Source organism: Saccopteryx bilineata, chromosome 2 (assembly GCF_036850765.1).
Source record: "Saccopteryx bilineata isolate mSacBil1 chromosome 2, mSacBil1_pri_phased_curated, whole genome shotgun sequence".
In the NCBI taxonomy this organism is placed as follows: domain Eukaryota; kingdom Metazoa; phylum Chordata; class Mammalia; order Chiroptera; family Emballonuridae; genus Saccopteryx; species Saccopteryx bilineata.
This window is the reverse complement of record NC_089491.1, coordinates 360,448,351-360,464,948: the sequence shown is the minus strand read 5'-3', so window position 1 is coordinate 360,464,948 and position 16,598 is coordinate 360,448,351. Positions and strand designations below refer to the sequence as shown.

At 54.2% G+C, this 16,598-nt stretch overlaps 2 protein-coding genes and 1 long non-coding RNA gene across 3 annotated transcripts in view; 2 read left to right on the top strand and 1 right to left on the bottom strand.

Moving 5' to 3' along the window:
* Positions 1-16,598, top strand: part of SERPINF2 (serpin family F member 2) — a 222,795-nt gene that overhangs the window by 197,403 nt on the left and 8,794 nt on the right. The window lies entirely within an intron of this gene.
* On the top strand, positions 2,530-16,218 carry WDR81 (WD repeat domain 81). Its single transcript, XM_066263066.1, has 10 exons — positions 2,530-6,433; positions 7,812-7,919; positions 8,367-8,557; positions 8,682-8,872; positions 9,911-10,076; positions 10,156-10,321; positions 11,228-11,917; positions 13,136-13,281; positions 13,576-13,755; positions 14,986-16,218. Exons 1-10 carry the CDS (start codon positions 2,758-2,760, stop codon positions 15,304-15,306), a joined length of 5,835 nt encoding a protein of 1,944 aa, XP_066119163.1. The 5' UTR covers positions 2,530-2,757; the 3' UTR covers positions 15,307-16,218.
* LOC136326718 (uncharacterized) lies at positions 11,599-14,059 on the bottom strand. The gene is made up of 3 exons (XR_010729506.1): positions 13,845-14,059; positions 13,550-13,723; positions 11,599-11,727 (listed from the first exon to the last, which is right to left on the bottom strand). It is a non-coding gene; the product is annotated as an uncharacterized lncRNA (long non-coding RNA).

Here is a 16,598-nt window from a genome sequence, read left to right as displayed (position 1 = left end):
GCTCCTTAGCCTCTGCCCCAGGCGCTGGAGTGGCTCTGGCTGAGGCAGAGCGAGGTCCTGAAGGGGCAGAGCGTCGCCCCTGGTGGGCGTGCCGGATGGATCCCGGTCAGGCACATGCAGGAGTCTGTCTGACTGTCTCTCCCTGTTTCCAGCTTCAGAAAAATACAAAAATTAAAATAAAAAAAAAAAAGTGGTGGTGGTGCCTGACCAGGAAGTGGCGCAGTGGATAGAACGTCGGACTGGGATGTGGGCGACCCGGGTCGCCAGCTTGAGCGCGGGCTCATCTGGTTTGAACAAAAGCTCACCAGCTTGGACCCAAGGTCGCTGGCTCGAGCACAGGGTTACTCGGTCTGCTGAAGGCCCGCGGTCAAGGCACATATGAGAAAGCAATCAATGAACAACTAAGGTGTCGCAACGAAAAACAGGTGATTGATGCTTCTCATCTCTCTTCGTTCCTATCTGTCTGTCCCTGTCTATCCCTCTCTCTGACTCTCTGTCTCTGTAAAAAAAAAAAAAAAAAAAAAGGTAGTGGTGTGCCTGACTGGTGGTGGTGCAGTGGATAGAACGTCAACCTGGGATGCTGAGGTCCCAGGTCCCAAGGTCGCTGGCTTGAGCATGGGCTCACCCGGCTTGAGCGTGGGATCATCGACATGATCCCATGGTCTCTGGTTTGAGCCCAAAGGTTGCTGGCTTGAAGCCCAAAGTTACTGGCTCAACTGGAGCCCCCCTGTCAAGAAACGTATAAGAAGCTATCAATGAACAATTGAAGTGACACAACTACAAGTTGATGCTTCTCATCTCTTTCTCTTCCTCCCTTTCTCTCTCTCTCTCTCTCTCTGTCGTATACAAAAAAAAAAAAAAAAAAAAGTGTGGTGAGCTTGTCCTGTAGTGGCACAGTAGATAAAGCATTGGACCTGGAATGCTGAGGTCGCCAGTTCAAAACCCTGGGCTTGCCTGATCAAGGCACATATGACAAGCAACAAGCAATAAACAACTCAATGAGTTGATACTTCTCACTCCTCTCCCCTTCTCTCTGTAAAAATCAATACAAAAATCTTTTTAAAAAATGTTATGGTGAGGATTAAACAAAACAAAGTATGTGTGGTGCCTAGCATGGTGCCTGGATCCTAATTAATGCTTGATAAATGGCGGTTTTAAGTTATTACTTACGACCGATGTCTATATCAAGTGTTCCAGCTGCCTCTTCAAGAAAGAGGATACAGATGGAATCAGATCATGGCCAAGACATTCCTGTCTCCTCCCTAATTTGGACTTGAGTGTTTTTTTAAGTGCCTTTTTGGAACCCCTAACCTGTAACCAAGCTATTCTACTCTCTTTCTAGAAGTGAGACTCAAAAAACAGCCAGTGGTTTCACTGTAGACAATGGCCTATCTGTCCAGCAATGAGTCAGAACTGAGACCCTTGAAGGAATCATGTGATTTTGGTGCCAGTAATCTGGTTTTCACTCACTATCCTATGCTGCACCCTCCCCCCACCCACTGTGGCTTCTGCAAGGCTCTGCCATTGCAAGTAGGCTCTGTGGCACTGCAGAGCTGATCTGCAACAGGAAGTCTTGGGGATATTTCCTACCAAGAACCCCAGGCCTCTGGGCCTGGGCCACCTCTCACCCAGTTGGGAAGACTCCTGTGCAACAGCTTCTAAGTCTTTATTCTGCCACCAGGACAAACCTCTTGGAGGGCTCTTAGTTATCACTGTAAAATATAAACAGCAATAACAGTCCTCCCTGTGAGGCCAAATGGAATATTACTGAAGACATGTTTTAGAAAATTAAAAGCTCCTTCTTTTGGAAGCTGGCATGGAAGCGTTGAAGGGACTTGATGTTAAAAGTCCCAGCTCGCCTGACCTGTGGTGGCGCAGTGGATAAAGCACCGACCTGGAAATGCTGAGGTCGCCGGTTCGAAACCCTGGGCTTGCCTGGTCAAGGCACATATGGGAGTTGATGTTTCCAGCTCCTCCCCCTTCTCTCTCTCTCTCGGCCTCTCCTCTCTCTCCCTCTCTGTCTTTCTCTCTCCTCTCTAAAAATGAATAAATTAAAAAAAAATTAAATAAAAAAAAAAAAGTCCCAGCTCATCGCTTTTTGGCCTTTAGCTAAGATCAAGTGTAGTAAAAGTCCCAGCTCAGCCTCAAATTCCTTATCAGAAAACCGGGTGAGACGATGGATCATCTTCCTAAAGGCTGGGTTCTCTGGGAAAAGCATCCTCTAGATCTGTGTTCTGGAGCTGCAGGAGGAAGCAGGGACGAGAGGGCAAATTTCGTAGACGGTTTAGCAACCCTCCTCCTCTGCATTGGTGGGACTGACTGGGGCCTCTTCCAGCTCCAGAGGGAGCAAAGTGGCCAGCAGCCCTGAGCAGAGCTTGAGGCCGGAGGGCGATCAACTCCGCGGGGCAGTGGACTAGCGGTAGGTGGGGCCCACTCCGCCCCGCCCCGCCCCGCCCTTTCGAGCCACGTGCGGTTGTTTCCTTGCAGGGAGATCACGTGATCCGCGTCAGCTGACCGGTCACGGTGCAACCAGGCGCTGGCATCCCTTGGAGCCCGCCCTTCCGTTCCAGGAGCGGAGGATCCTGCGAAGGGGTAAGGGTGCCTCCGCCCCCTGCTTTTGTTTCCCACCTGTCCGCCTCCGCTTTTGCCCTTGTCCCTGGTGCATCCCTACCCAGCAGGTCTGGCACCCTGGAAGCTGTTGCGAGGAGGGCCGTGGCCGGCCTCAACCCCTCGTTGCCCCCAGACGGCCAGAAAGGGATGGCCCCGGGGAACAGGGGACGGGAAGTCACTCGTACCTCCGGGGTCGAGGGCTGGTCCTCGCCCTCAAGCCCAGACATGGAGGAGCTGGTCCAGAGCGTAGAGAGGGACCTGAACATTGATGCCCGGCAGCTGGCTCCAGCCTCGGGGGGCAACCACGTGGTGGCCCTAGTGCCCGCGCGCTGGCTGGCCAACCTTCGCGAACGCCGGCTGCCCCTGGGACCGTGCCCCCGGCCAGAGGGCCTGGGCGAAGCGGAAGTCAGGACTCTCCTGCAACGATCTGTGCAGAGGCTGCCCCCAGGATGGACGCGAATAGAGGTGCACGGGCTGCGGAAACGGAGACTGTCCTACCCGCTGGTCTGCGGCCTGGCCTTTGAGGAGGGGTCCTGCAGCCCTGAGACCCTCAATCGCTTTATGCAGGACGTGGCTGCCCAGAATTATCGCAACCAGTGGCGCCATGCTTATCATACTTATGGGCAACCCTATAGTCAGAGCCCTGCCCCCTCAGCAGTCCCTGCACTGGACTCAGTAAGACAAGCTCTGCAGAGGGTCTATGGTTGTTCTTTCCTGCCAGTGGGTGAAAATACCCAATGCCCATCATATGCCAGAGATGGCCCCAGTCCCCCTCGGGGCAGCCTGTCCTGTCCTAGTCTTTTGAGAGCTGAGGCCTTGCTGGAGTCGCTGGAGATGCTATATGTGGTGCACTCTTATGTGCCGTTCACACTGCATGATGTGGTTACCTTCAGCCCTGCTAAGCTGACCAACAGCCAAGCCAAAGTGCTCTTCATTCTGTTCCGTGTGCTGAGGGCCATGGATGCCTGTCACAGCCAGGGACTGGCCTGTGGGTCCCTATCTTTGCACCACATCGCTGTGGATGAGAAACTTTGCAGCGAGCTCCGGCTGGACCTGAGTGCTTATGAGAGGCTGGAGGAGGATGAGAACGAGGAGACACTTGCAGCAAGGGACAGAGCAGGCATTGATTGTAAAAAAGAAGGAGGAGGGGGACTTGGGTGTCCTACCTGCCAGGAAGAACTTAGGGGCCTTGTGCTAGACTGGGTCCATGGCCGCATCAGCAACTTCCACTACCTCATGCAGCTGAATCGATTGGCAGGTCGGCGGCAGGGGGATCCTAACTACCACCCAGTGTTGCCCTGGGTGGTGGACTTCACCACACCCCATGGGTGCTTCCGAGACCTCCGCAAGTCCAAGTTCCGCCTCAACAAGGGGGATAAGCAGCTGGATTTCACATATGAGATGACACGGCAGGCATTTGTAGCAGGTGGTACAGGTGGTGGGGAGCCACCCCACGTTCCTCATCACATCTCAGATGTGCTCTCTGATATCACATACTATGTGTACAAGGCTCGACGCACACCCCGGTCAGTGCTTTGTGGACATGTGCGGGCTCAATGGGAACCCCATGAGTATCCTTCCAGCATGGAGCGTATGCAGAGTTGGACGCCCGACGAGTGTATCCCTGAATTTTACACTGATCCCTCTATCTTCTGCTCTATTCACCCTGACATGCCTGACCTGGATGTGCCGGCCTGGTGTGGCTCCAGCCAGGAGTTTGTGGCTGCCCACCGGGTGCTGTTAGAGAGCCGTGAGGTATCCCAGGACCTGCACCACTGGATCGACCTCACCTTCGGCTACAAACTCCAGGGCAAGGAAGCTGTAAAGGAGAAGAATGTGTGTCTGCACCTGGTGGATGCCCACACACACCTGACCAGCTATGGTGTGGTACAGCTCTTTGATCAGCCACACCCCCAGCGCCTGGCTGGGACTCCTGCCCTTGCCCCTGAGCCTCCGCTCATCCCTAGGCTGTTGTTCCAGACCATCCAGGAGAGCACAGGCCGAGAGGACTTCCCAGGGCAGCTTACAAATGGGGTGGGCAGGTTGGTTTTGGAAGCTACTCCCTGTGAGGCTGGCTGGGCCAGAGACAGGCCTGTGGCAGGAGAAGATGACTTGGAGCAGGCCACAGAGGCTCTGGATTCCATCACCCTTGCTGGGAAAGCAGGTGACCAGCTAGGCCCCTCCTCCTCCTCTTCTTCCTCCTCCAGTCAAGTCCCCCAAGGCCTCCTGTCTTTTTCAATGGCCTCAGGCTCTCGACCAGGCCGCAGGAACAAAGTTGCTGGGGTAGACCCTGGGGAAGGTGAGGAAGGGAAGATTCTTCTTCCAGAGGGCTTCAATCCTGTGCAGGCTCTGGAAGAGCTAGAGAAACTAGGCAACTTCCTGACCAAAGGCCTAGGGGGCTATTTGGAGGTGCCTGAGCAGCCCCAGGTTCGGCCACCTGTGCAGTTGCAGGACCTCTTCCATCGGGACATGCAGGCGCTGGGTGTCCTATTGGCTGAGATGGTATATGCCACCAGGGTCCGAACACTGCAGCCTGATGCGCCTTTGTGGATACGCTTTGAGGCTGTTCGGGGACTCTTCACACGCCATCCCAAGGAAGTCCCTGTGTCTCTGCAGCCAGTGCTAGACATGCTCCTGCAGCTGAGTGGACCTGAAGGCCCCGTGGTAGCGGGGAGGGGCAAGTTAAGCCCGCTGTTTGAATACAGACCTGTTTCCCAGGGGTTGCCTCCACCCTCCCCAGCTCAACTCCTCAGCCCCTTCAGTGCTGTAATTCCCTTCCCTCCGTACTTCCCTGCGCTGCACAGGTTCATCCTCCTGTACCAGGAGAGGCATGTGGAAGATGAGGCTCAAGGGCGGGAGTTGGTCTTTGCTTTGTGGCAGCAACTGGGTGCAGTCCTGAGTGACATCACCCCCGAGGGCCTGGAGATCCTTCTGCCTTTCGTGCTGTCACTCATGTCTGAGGAGCACACGGCTGTGTATACAGCCTGGTACCTGTTTGAACCTGTTGCCAAGGCACTTGGCCCCAAAAATGCTAATAAATACCTACTGAAGCCTCTCATTGGTGCCTATGAGAGCCCCTGCCGGCTCCATGGTCGCTTCTACCTGTACACTGACTGCTTTGTGGCGCAGCTGATCGTGCGACTGGGCCTGCAGGCCTTCCTTGTCCACCTGCTGCCCCATGTCCTACAGGTGCTGGCTGGTGTGGAGGCCTCCCAGGAGGAAAGCAAGGGCCTGGCAGGGGCTGCCGAGGATGAAGAAAGTGGGCTCCCTGGGGCCAGGCCCAGCTCTTGTGCCTTTGGGGAGGAGATTCAGATGGATGGGGAGCCTGGCTCTTCAGGTCTGGGGCTCCCAGATTACACGTCTGGTGTCAGCTTCCATGACCAGGCAGAACTGTCCGAGACAGAGGACTTCCAAGCTGGGCTCTATGTGGCTGAGTCCCCACAACCCCAGGAGGCAGAGGCTGTGAGCCTGGGCCAGCTGAGTGACAAGAGCAGTGCCAGTGAGAACTCCCTGGGCGAGGAGCGGGCAGCAGATGAGGGGGGTGCCCCTATGGACAAGAGCAGCCTCAGGTCAGGTGACAGCAGCCAGGACTTGAAGCAAAGTGAAGGCGAAGAAGAGGAAGAAGAGGAAGAGGAAGGCTGTGTGGTGTTGGAAGTGGAGGAAGGGGAGCAAGATGAAGTCACTGGGGCATCTGAACTCACTCTCTCCAACACGGTGCTTTCCATGGATACGGCTGTGGCCAGTGCTGGTGGGGCAGACGAGGAGGAAGAAGAGGAGCCGCTGACTGAGCAATCGGAGGGCCAAGAACAGAAGATCCTTCTTGGTGAGTACTTAGGCCTGAGGGAGGTGTAGGCCAAACAGTCTTGTTTTCACTTAACATTTGCTGAGCATCTACTCTGTGCCAAGCAGTGGGTCAAGTAGATCTACACCTAACATAGATAAGGGCCTGCCCTCCGGGAGCTCACATCTAGCAGAGGAGATGCCATGTTATAGACAATTTTCTTTCTTTTTTTTTCTTTGTGACAGAGACAAAGAGAGGGACAGACAGACAGGAAGAGAGAGAGATAAGCATCAATTCTTTGTTGAGGCACCTTGGTTGTTCATTGATTGCTTTCTTATATGTGCCTTGACCGGGGGGGGCGGGGGGGGTGCTATAGCAGACCGAGTGACCCCATGCTCAATCCAACGACCTCGGGTTCTTGAACCTGGGTCCTCCACATTCAAGTCCAACGCGCTATCCACTGTGCCACCGCCTGGTCAGGCATGCTATAGACAATCTTATTTAACCACAGTTATGATACTTTATAGTATATAGCTGGGTGCTACAAGGCTTAGATCTCAGTTTCAGAAGTTAAGAGAAGACTTCCTGAAAGTAGGCCAGTTGATGTCCAATAAGTAGGAGGTAGCTAGGCAAAAATATCAGGGTCTGCACTGGGAAGAGCATATCATGCAGAGGGAACAGCATTGGCAAAGTTCAAAGGGCTGTCAAGGTTCCATCAAAGAATCAGTGAAAGGCCAGCATGGTTAGACTGAGAGAATGGAGAGAAGAGAAGGGAGCGCAGGCTGGCGGGGTGGGGGGAGGGGTAACCAGGGTTCAGGCAGGGCTTTATTCAGAAGATTCACTGAAAAGGTAACCTGGTGGCCCTGGCCGGTTGGCTCAGCAGTAGAGCGTCGGCCTGGCGTGCAGAAGTCCCGGGTTCGATTCCCAGCCAGGGCATACAGGAGAGGCACCTATCTGCTTCTCCACCCCTCCCCCTCTCCTTCCTCTCTGTCTCTCTCTTCCCCTCCCGCAGCCGAGGCTCCATTGGAGCAAAGATGGCCTGGGCGCTGGAGATGGCTCCTTGGCCTCTGCCCCGGGCGACAGAGCAACACCCCAGATGGGCAGAGCATCGCCCCCTGGTGGGCGTGCTGGGTGGATCCCAATCGGGCGCATGCGGGAGTCTGTCTGACTGCCTCCCCATTTCCAGCTTCAGAAAAATACAAAAGAAAAAAGAAAAAAAAAAAAAGATATCCTGGAGTAGCCCCAAAGCCAGAGTCCCGCAGGCCACCTCTGCACTGCTGAGGTGTGGGGCAACCTGACTCAGGCTGGGCTCCTTGGCAGTTGTAGCCAGAGTTGGCTAGGTGGAGTGCCATGGGGTGGAGTTGGAGGAGTGATGAGCCTCCATTATCTGATGAACTCAGGGTCTGCTCTTGTCCTACAGATACAGCCTGCAAGATGGTCCGCTGGCTGTCCACCAAGCTTGGCCCAACAGTGGCCTCTCGCCACGTGGCCCGCAACCTGCTCCGCCTGCTGACATCGTGTTACGTCGGTAAGGCCTGTGGTCAGTACTGGATGTGAAACGTCTCCCAGGCCCGCTGCCCGTTTTCAGCCCCCTCTAGGGAACCTTTCCCACTCCCGTTACAGACCACCTCCCATCAGGTCATGGGTCCCAGTCTGTAAGCTCCTCCCTACCTTAGGTAGGGTATGGGGCAGATTCCAGGCTAAAGTGAGTGGGAGTGGGTAATACAAACCCTGGAGGGCTGGCTGCTCTCCTGCCCTCTGCTAGCACTCAAGGCTTCTGGCCCTATTTTTTTTATTTTTTTTAAATTTCTATTTATTCATTTTAGAGGAGGGGGGGAGGAACAGGAAGCATCAACTCCCATATGTGCCTTGACCAGGCAAGCCCAGGGATTCGAACCGGCGACCTCAGCAGTTCCAGGTCGACACCTGATCCACTGCGCCACCACAGGTCAGGCTTCTGGCCCTTTTTTGGCAGGGTCTACTCAGCAGCAGTTCACGGTGAACAGTGGTGAGAGTCCCCCGCTGAGTGCTGGCAACATCTACCAGAAGAGACCCGTCCTGGGTGATGTAGTTTCGGGGCCCGTGCTCAGCTGCCTTCTCCACATTGCCCATTTATATGGGGAGCCTGTCCTCACCTACCAGTATCTGCCCTACATCAGCTACCTGGTCAGTCCCTGATTTGGCAGGCTAGGGACTGGGGGTCTGAGGAGACTGAGGGCTGACCTTGGATCTCTGGGGGTTCTGGGAAGTCTGGGGGGCATCCTGGCCCTCATCAACTCTGTGACCCTAGGTTGCCCCAAGTAACACCTCAAGCCCCAGTCGACTGAACAGCCGCAAGGAGGCTGGGCTGCTGGCAGCGGTGACATTGACCCAGAAGATCATCGTGTACCTCTCAGACACCACCCTCATGGACATCCTGCCCCGTATCAGCCACGAGGTCTTGCTGCCCGTGCTCAGCTTCCTTACTTCCCTTGTCACAGGGTAGGCTCCTGCCACATTCTGTAGGGGAAGCATCCCAGCTGAGGGGACTATAGGGATAGGTACTGGGAAGCTTGGGAGAGTCCAATGACACTGGGCTGGGTGTTGAGACTTTTGATTCCGATCCCGGCTATGGGACCTTGAGCAAGCCACAGCCACACTTTTCTCTGACTCAGTTTCCTCATCTGGTTATTTTCTGGTTTGTTATTTTTTTTTTTTTTTTTTTTTTTTTTTTTTTTTTTTTTGTTTTTTTTTTTTTTTTTTTTTTTTTTTTTTACAGAGGTAGAGATAGACAGGGACAGACAGACAGGAACGGAGAGAGATGAGAAGCATCAATCATCAGTTTCTCGTTGCGCGTTGCGACTTCTTAGTTGTTCATTGATTGCTTTCTCACATGTGCCTTGACCGTGGGCCTTCAGCAGACCGAGTAACCCCTTGCAGGAGCCAGCGACCTTGGGTCCAAGCTGGTGAGCTCTTTGCTCAAGCCAGATGAGCCCGCGCTCAAGCTGGCGACCTCGGGGTCTCGAACCTGGGTCCTTCCGCATCCCAGTCCCATGCTCTATCCACTGCGCCACCACCTGGTCAGGCTGGTTTGTTATTTTTTATTATTATTATTTTTTTTTACAGAGAGAGAGAGGGGGATAGATAGGGACAGACAGACAGGAACAGAGAGAGATGAGAAGCATCAATCATTAGTTTTTCGTTGTGACACCTTAGTTGTTCATTGATTGCTCTCATATGTGCCTTGACCGTGGGTCTTCAGCAGACCGAGTAACCCCTTGCTGGAGCCAGTGACCTTGGGTCCAAGCTGGTGAGCTTTGCTCAAACCAGATGAGCCCGTGCTCAAGCTGGCGACCTCGGGGTCTCGAACCTGGGTCCTCCGCATCCCAGTCCGACGCTCTATCCACTGCACCACCGCCTGGTCAGGCTCCTCATCTGGTTTGGACCAATTGGTCTTGTAGCTCCTTTCACTTACAGCTTTTGATAGATTCTGGGGGAGTTCCACAGTGTTGGGGGCTGTAGCTTATGAGTTCTTTCCAGGTTCCCAAGTGGAGCCCAGGCCCGGACTGTCCTGTGTATGAAAACCATCAGCCTCATTGCCCTCATCTGCCTGCGCATTGGACAGGAGATGGTCCAGCAGCACCTGAGTGAGCCCGTGGCCACATTCTTTCAAGTCTTCTCTCAGCTGCGTGAACTTCAACACCAGGTGGGGTAGATCTACCTGGCTGGGGTGGGCTGGATATGGGCCGTGGACTCCGCTGACTATCTGGGCTTCCTTCCCCCAGGATCTGAAGCTGGACTCTGTGGGCCGCAGTGAGAGCCAGTTGCCAGAGGTGGCCTTCTCTGATGGGCAGCAGCGGCTGGTGGACCCCACCCTGCTGGATGAGCTGCAGAAGGTGTTCACCTTGGAGATGGCGTACACAATCTACGTGCCCTTTTCCTGCCTGTTGGGTACTGCCCCCTCACCTTCCCTCACACAACCTCTGTGGCTATGTCTCTTCCCCTGGGAGGATCCCATGCTCCCCCTGCCCTCAGAATCAGTAGTGGTATTTAAGCGTAGTTACCTGGATCAGAGCAAAGGAATTTGGCCTCAGGCTTTGAGTCCCAAGGTGACATAATAATAGGGACTGAATGTTAGCCAGCAAGGAGGCACAGTAGTGGCCTAGTGTCTTCCTGGGTAAGTTGGGGAGTCTGGCTGTCATGATGACATCTCTAGGAGCTTTCTGAATGGAATGAGAAACCCACTGTTTACATAGCTTACTATATGGTACAGACCAGACACAGTACTGAGTGCCGACAGGGGTTATCTCCCTAAATAGGATGAACAGCCCTGTGGTCAGGTCAGTTGTCATCCCTCAACTAAAATCTAAGCTCTGGAAGGGAGAGCATGATCTGTCTTGTTCACTCTTCTAGTTCTGATGCCCAGCATGGTGGCCAGCACATGTAGAAGATGCTGATGTGTGCATAGTGAATGAATGAGTCCACATTTTCCCCGGGGAGCCAAGTGAAGCTCAGAAATTTTTTTTTTCTTTTAGATTTTTTTTTATTTATTTTTAGAGAGAGAGATAGAGAAAGAGAGGGAGAGAGAAGGGGGGAGGAGCAGGAAGCATCAACTCCCATATGTGTCTTGACCAGGAAAGCTTGGGGGTTTCGAACCAGCCACCTCAGTGTTCCAGGTCGATGCTTTATCCACTGTGCCACCACAGGTCAGGCGAGGCTCAGAAATGAAGAGTCACTTTCTCAAAGTTGCAGAAACTAGTACCTGCCCTGTCTTCCATGGTTACCAAGCCCTTGGGTGGGTGGTGGCAGCCACCTGTTACCTTCTTTAATCTTAGGACTGCTTCCATTCCCATCCAGGTGACATCATCCAGAAAATCATCCCTAACCATGAGCTGGTGGGGGAGCTGGCAGGGCTGTATTTGGAGAGCATCAGCCCTAGCAGTTCCAGTCCTGCCAGTGTGGAGCCCACTGTGCCCAGCACCAGCCTTGAGTCGGACCCCCAGGGTGGGAGCCGCCCCCAGGATGACAGCCACTCGGGGACCTTTGGGAGTGTCCTAGTTGGGAACCGCATCCAGATCCCTGACGACTCTCAGCTGGAGCATGCTGGCCCGCTGGGCCCTGTCTCTGGGGTGGGCAGTGGGGGCCTTGGCATCGAAAGCGAGGACAATGCGCTGAAGCGGGAGCTGCCACGGAGTGCGCACGGGCTGAGTGGGAACTGGCTGGCGTACTGGCAGTACGAGATTGGCGTGAGCCAGCAGGACGCTCACTTTCATTTCCATCAGATCCGCCTGCAGAGCTTCCCGGGCCACTCGGGGGCTGTCAAGTGTGTGGCACCCCTGAGCAGTGAGGACTTCTTCCTAAGTGGGAGCAAGGACCGCACTGTGCGCCTCTGGCCACTCTACAACTCTGGGGATGGTACCAGTGAGACAGCTCCACGCCTCATCTATGGCCAGCACCGCAAGAGTGTCTTTTTTGTGGGTCAGCTTGAAGCCCCACAGTATGTGGTGAGCTGTGATGGGGCTGTGCACGTCTGGGACCCCTTCACAGGTGAGCGGGCCCAGATGAGGCATGTTCTGCTGCCACTCTGTTTCCCACTAGGCCTCTGGGGATGGGCCCAAGGCTGGGATGGTTGGGGTTAATGGGTGTAGTTTTGGGTGACCCAGGGAGGAGCAGTTAGGACTTAGAATCCATTTGCCTGACCAGGCCGTGGCACAGTGCATAGAGCGTCAGACTGGGATGTGGAGGACCCAGGTTTGAAACCCTGAGGTCACCGGCTTGAGCGCGGGCTCACCAGCTTGAATGTGGGGTCGCTGGCTTGAGCGTGGGATCATCAGCATGACCCCATGGTCACTGACTTGAGCCCAAGATTGCTGGCTTGAGCAAGGGATCACTCGCTCTGCTATAGCCCTCTGCCCCCCACCCCCTGTCAAGTATGTATGAGAAAGCAATTAATGAACAACTAAGGTGCAGCAATGAAGAATTGATGCTTCTCATCTCTCTCCCTTCCTGTCTGTCTGTCTCTATCTGTCCCTCTCTCTATCTCTCTCTGTAGCCAAAAAGAAAAAAAAAAAAAAAGAATCCATTAGACCTTAGTTTGAATTGGTCCTGACCACTTAATTGCTGAGTCAGCTTGAACAAGTAACTTCACTGCTGCAAGCATTAGTTTTTCTTTTTTAAAAATAACTTTTGGGCTTTTTTTTTAAAGTTTTAGTTCTTTTTTAAAGTTGATTTTAGAGAGAGAAAGAGAAACACTGATGTGTTGTTCCAATTTATGCATTCATTGTTTGATTCTTGTATGTGCCCTGACTGGGGTTTGAACCTGCAACCTTGGCATATCGAGACAATGCTTTAACCAACTGAGCTAGGCATGGGCCAATAAGCATCAGCTTTTCCATCTGTCAAGTGGGAATAAGAACAGTAGTTCAGCTTAACACATGTTTGGCTTACAATGTTGGTTTTAGTACATGTTTGATAAATGGTTGCTCGATTATTTTTTGGCATCATCGTAGAGAGAAATAAAGTTAAAAGTTGGGTTGGAGTAGATGGGGAGGTAGCATTTGGTCAGGAAGTGCTGTGTGAAGAAAGGAGGTTGCTTTGGGGATGGGAGTCTGGCCTGGCAATGAAAGCAGGAAGGTAGGAGGGTCAAGAAACATCTAGCATTTTCTGAAATCCCCTGGAATATGGGAAGCAGGTGGAGGATAATAGGAATCAGGGCTCTGCCATCAGCTGCTGGGACCCCAGATCCACTGCACCTTTCCTTTGCAGGGAAGACCCTTCGCGTGGTAGAGCCGTCGGACAGCCGGGTCCCCTTGACCGCTGTGGCTGTCATGCCTGCCCCCCACACCAGTGTTACCATGGCCAGTTCTGACTCGACCCTGCGCTTTGTGGACTGCAGGAAGCCTGGCCTGCAGGTTAGGGGTGTTCAGTTCCCTGAGCCCTGGGTGTCTGGCAGCAGGGAGAGGTCCCGAAGAGAGAAGGCCAGGGTCTAGTTTCTCTTTGGAGGCAGATTGCCAACAGCAGCAAACCCTGGGGGTGTGCTCTGGCCTGTGGCACAGGAAGCTCTCCCTGCACCACCCCCTGTACTGGGGCACAGAAGCTTGGGCCTTCCAGCTGTGTAGGCTGGGGAGGGGGGGTGAGCAAGCAGGACCAGAGGGAGCAGGTAGGAGTGGGTAGAGGTACCTCAGCTTGATTCTCTCTGCTTGCAGCATGAGTTCCGCCTGGGTGGTGGCCTGAACCCTGGCCTCGTCCGCTCCCTGGCTGTTAGTCCCAGTGGCCGCAGTGTTGTGGCTGGCTTCTCCTCGGGCTTCATGGTGCTGCTGGACACCCGTACGGGACTGGTTCTGCGTGGCTGGCCTGCCCATGAGGGGGACATCCTGCAGATCAAGGTGACAGACCAGGATCCCTTTCCCGCCTCACTGCTCCAGATCCCCACCTCTGTTTAGGGCCCACCCAGGACGGGCTCAAGCTGATTTACCTGATATCTGTCCAAGGGCAAGTGTAAGGGAGGGTCAGGAACCAGCTTCACTACGGGGGTTTTGGCAGGAGGCAGGCCATGGGGGGCAGCATCAGGGGGCCGAGCTAACCCTGCTGCTCCCTGGAGATGTTCTAATGAGTAACCCTTGTCCATATTTGTCTTGCTTGGAGGATCAGGGGTCAGGTCCCGTCCGTGACCCAATTCAGGTTAAATAAAGCTCAGCTGGGAAGCTGTTTACTGCCCCAAGACCACTGAACAGAGTCCATGCCCCATGTTGGGCTGCTCTGGTAGGGGGCAGGGGCAGACTGGGCATGGGGATCCTGCTGCCAACACCCCTCCCCATTCTCAATCACAGAGCTCAGGGAGCTGCTCGGGGAGGCACCGGAGGGGAGGCACAAGGGCACTACTTGTGGGAGGATTTTTCCTGGAAGCTGGGATTTCCTCCTGGTCCTGAGTGGAGGCCAGGCCAGGGAACGTGAACTGACATTGCTGGGGGCGGGCTGCCCAGGCTCCTTCCAGGCTCCCCGATGTCTCTCAATTCTGACTTAAAAAAATTTTTCCCCCCCATTGATTTGAGAGAGAGGGAGAAGCATCAACTCATTGTTCCACTTAGTTCTATTTTTATGTACTTTGCCTGGGGATTGAATCTGCGACCTCAGTGTGCTGGGATGACACCTCATCCACTGAGCCACCTGGCCAAGGCTAAATTCTGACTTTCCAATCCTGACTTTTCAGGAGGGCTCTGGGGTCAGCCTGGGTGTTAATCCTGGCTATGCCACTTACTAGTTCTGTGACGTTGGTATGATTACTTAACTTTTCTGAGCCTTAGTTTTTCTCTATACAATGGGAACAATGACAGCATTGACCTCATGGAGTTGTTACAAATATTAAATGTGGTAATGCGGCATGTCCGCACAATGCCTGAACGTAGTAAGTGCTCAAACTATAGTGATGACTGGGTTAATGACACTTGAATACATTCATATTAACATTAACATAATGTGGGAGGATGGCAGCCTGTCAACTGCTCAGGACACCCCGTCTTCCTGGGAGATGGTGTGGGAGGATATGGGAAGACCCTGGGGCTTGGTGGGCACATGAGAGACCCAGGCCCTGCTAAGGCTCTTTTCTCCCTGAGCAGGCAGTGGAGGGCAGTGTCCTGGTCAGCTCCTCCTCTGACCATTCCTTAACCATCTGGAAGGAGCTGGAGCAGAAGCCCACACACCACTACAAGTCAGCATCCGACCCTATCCACACCTTCGACCTGTACGGCAGCGAGGTTATCACTGGCACCGTGGCCAACAAGATCGGTGTCTGCTCCCTGCTTGAGCCACCCTCCCAGTCTACCACCAAGCTCAGCTCTGAGAACTTCCGTGGCACGCTCACCAGCCTAGCCTTGCTGCCCACCAAACGCCACCTCCTGCTGGGCTCAGACAATGGGGTCATCCGCCTCTTGGCATAGGCTGAGGTCGGAGCTGGCCAGGCCTGGGTATGTAGACATCCTCTGGTAGTCCAGCCTCTCACCCTTGTTTCTCTGGAAGCCCCCTTGCAAGCCACCACATGCAAGCCTCAGGCCTCATGCTCAGGTGACCCACATGGCCTGCCAGTTAGGGCAGAGTGGGAGTCCAGGCTCCTGAACTTCCGAGGCACCGGGGATGTCATTTCATTCATGGCTGGGGAGATGCTGCTTCTCGCCAGTAGGAAGCAAGAGGAGGAACTGGAAAAGCATCACTGCGCCCTCTACTCCCCAGCTTTGCTCTGTGGGTCCACACAGGGAAGCTCGGGAAGGGAAGGGAAACTGGCCCTGCCCCCCCCCCCCAGTCTGTAGCCAAGACCTCCCTTGCTGGGTGCTCTCTGCTCCTGTCCCCAAGGACAGGGAAGCTGCCCCAGTCCAGAACCCCATGGTGCTTGTGCTCTAGCCTCTAAGGAGAGTTGGCCATGGCCCAGGAGTTAAGGGCCTTGGGCTGAGGTTTAAGTGTTCACCCAGCCAGGCCCTTCCCAGTGTGGGACCAGTAGGACAAGAAAGACGTCAGGACCAGGGAGGGGAAGATGGACTGGGCTAGCTGGTGCCTGCCAGGAGTGACCCTATGCCTTGCCTGCCTACCCTTAACCACAGTGTTTGTGCCTTGAGCTGAGGAGGTGGCTCCTGAGCCCAGAACCCCCGTGAGGGGGTGCGGTGGGGGTCCAAAACCCTGAGAGAAGGGGCAAGACGAATCTCATCTCTATCTCAGGTCTCTCCCAGGGGACAGGGATACCGTGGAGTCCCTGGGTCACCACATTCTGGAGCAGAGATGAGGTCTGGGATGGGTCCCTGCTGCCTCCTTACTATTTGCAATAGATGTAAATACGACCAATAAATCCTTTGGAAGAGCCATGGAACTGAGTGAGACTTTTTTTTTTTTAAGTATATAGTTTAAATTTTATTCATTTTACAGAGAAGAGAGAGGAGGGGGGAGGAGCAGAAAGCATCAGCTCTCATATGTGCCTTGACCAGGCTAGCCCAGGGTTTCGAACCGGCAACCTCAGTGTTTCTGGTCGAGGCTTTATCCGCTGTACCACCACAGGTCAGGTGAAAAAGATTTTTTTTTTTTGAGTATTTTCTTGACGGTGGTGTCAGGTGGAGAGAAGTTGAAATCCCACAGCTTGCAGGGCAGTGAGGAGAGGATGAGGAGTAGAGTGGGAGGTGGGGAGGCAGCCTGATCATTGTTCTTCAGGCAGCACGGGGGTCAGGGCTTCTGGTTCGTGCAGCCCCGT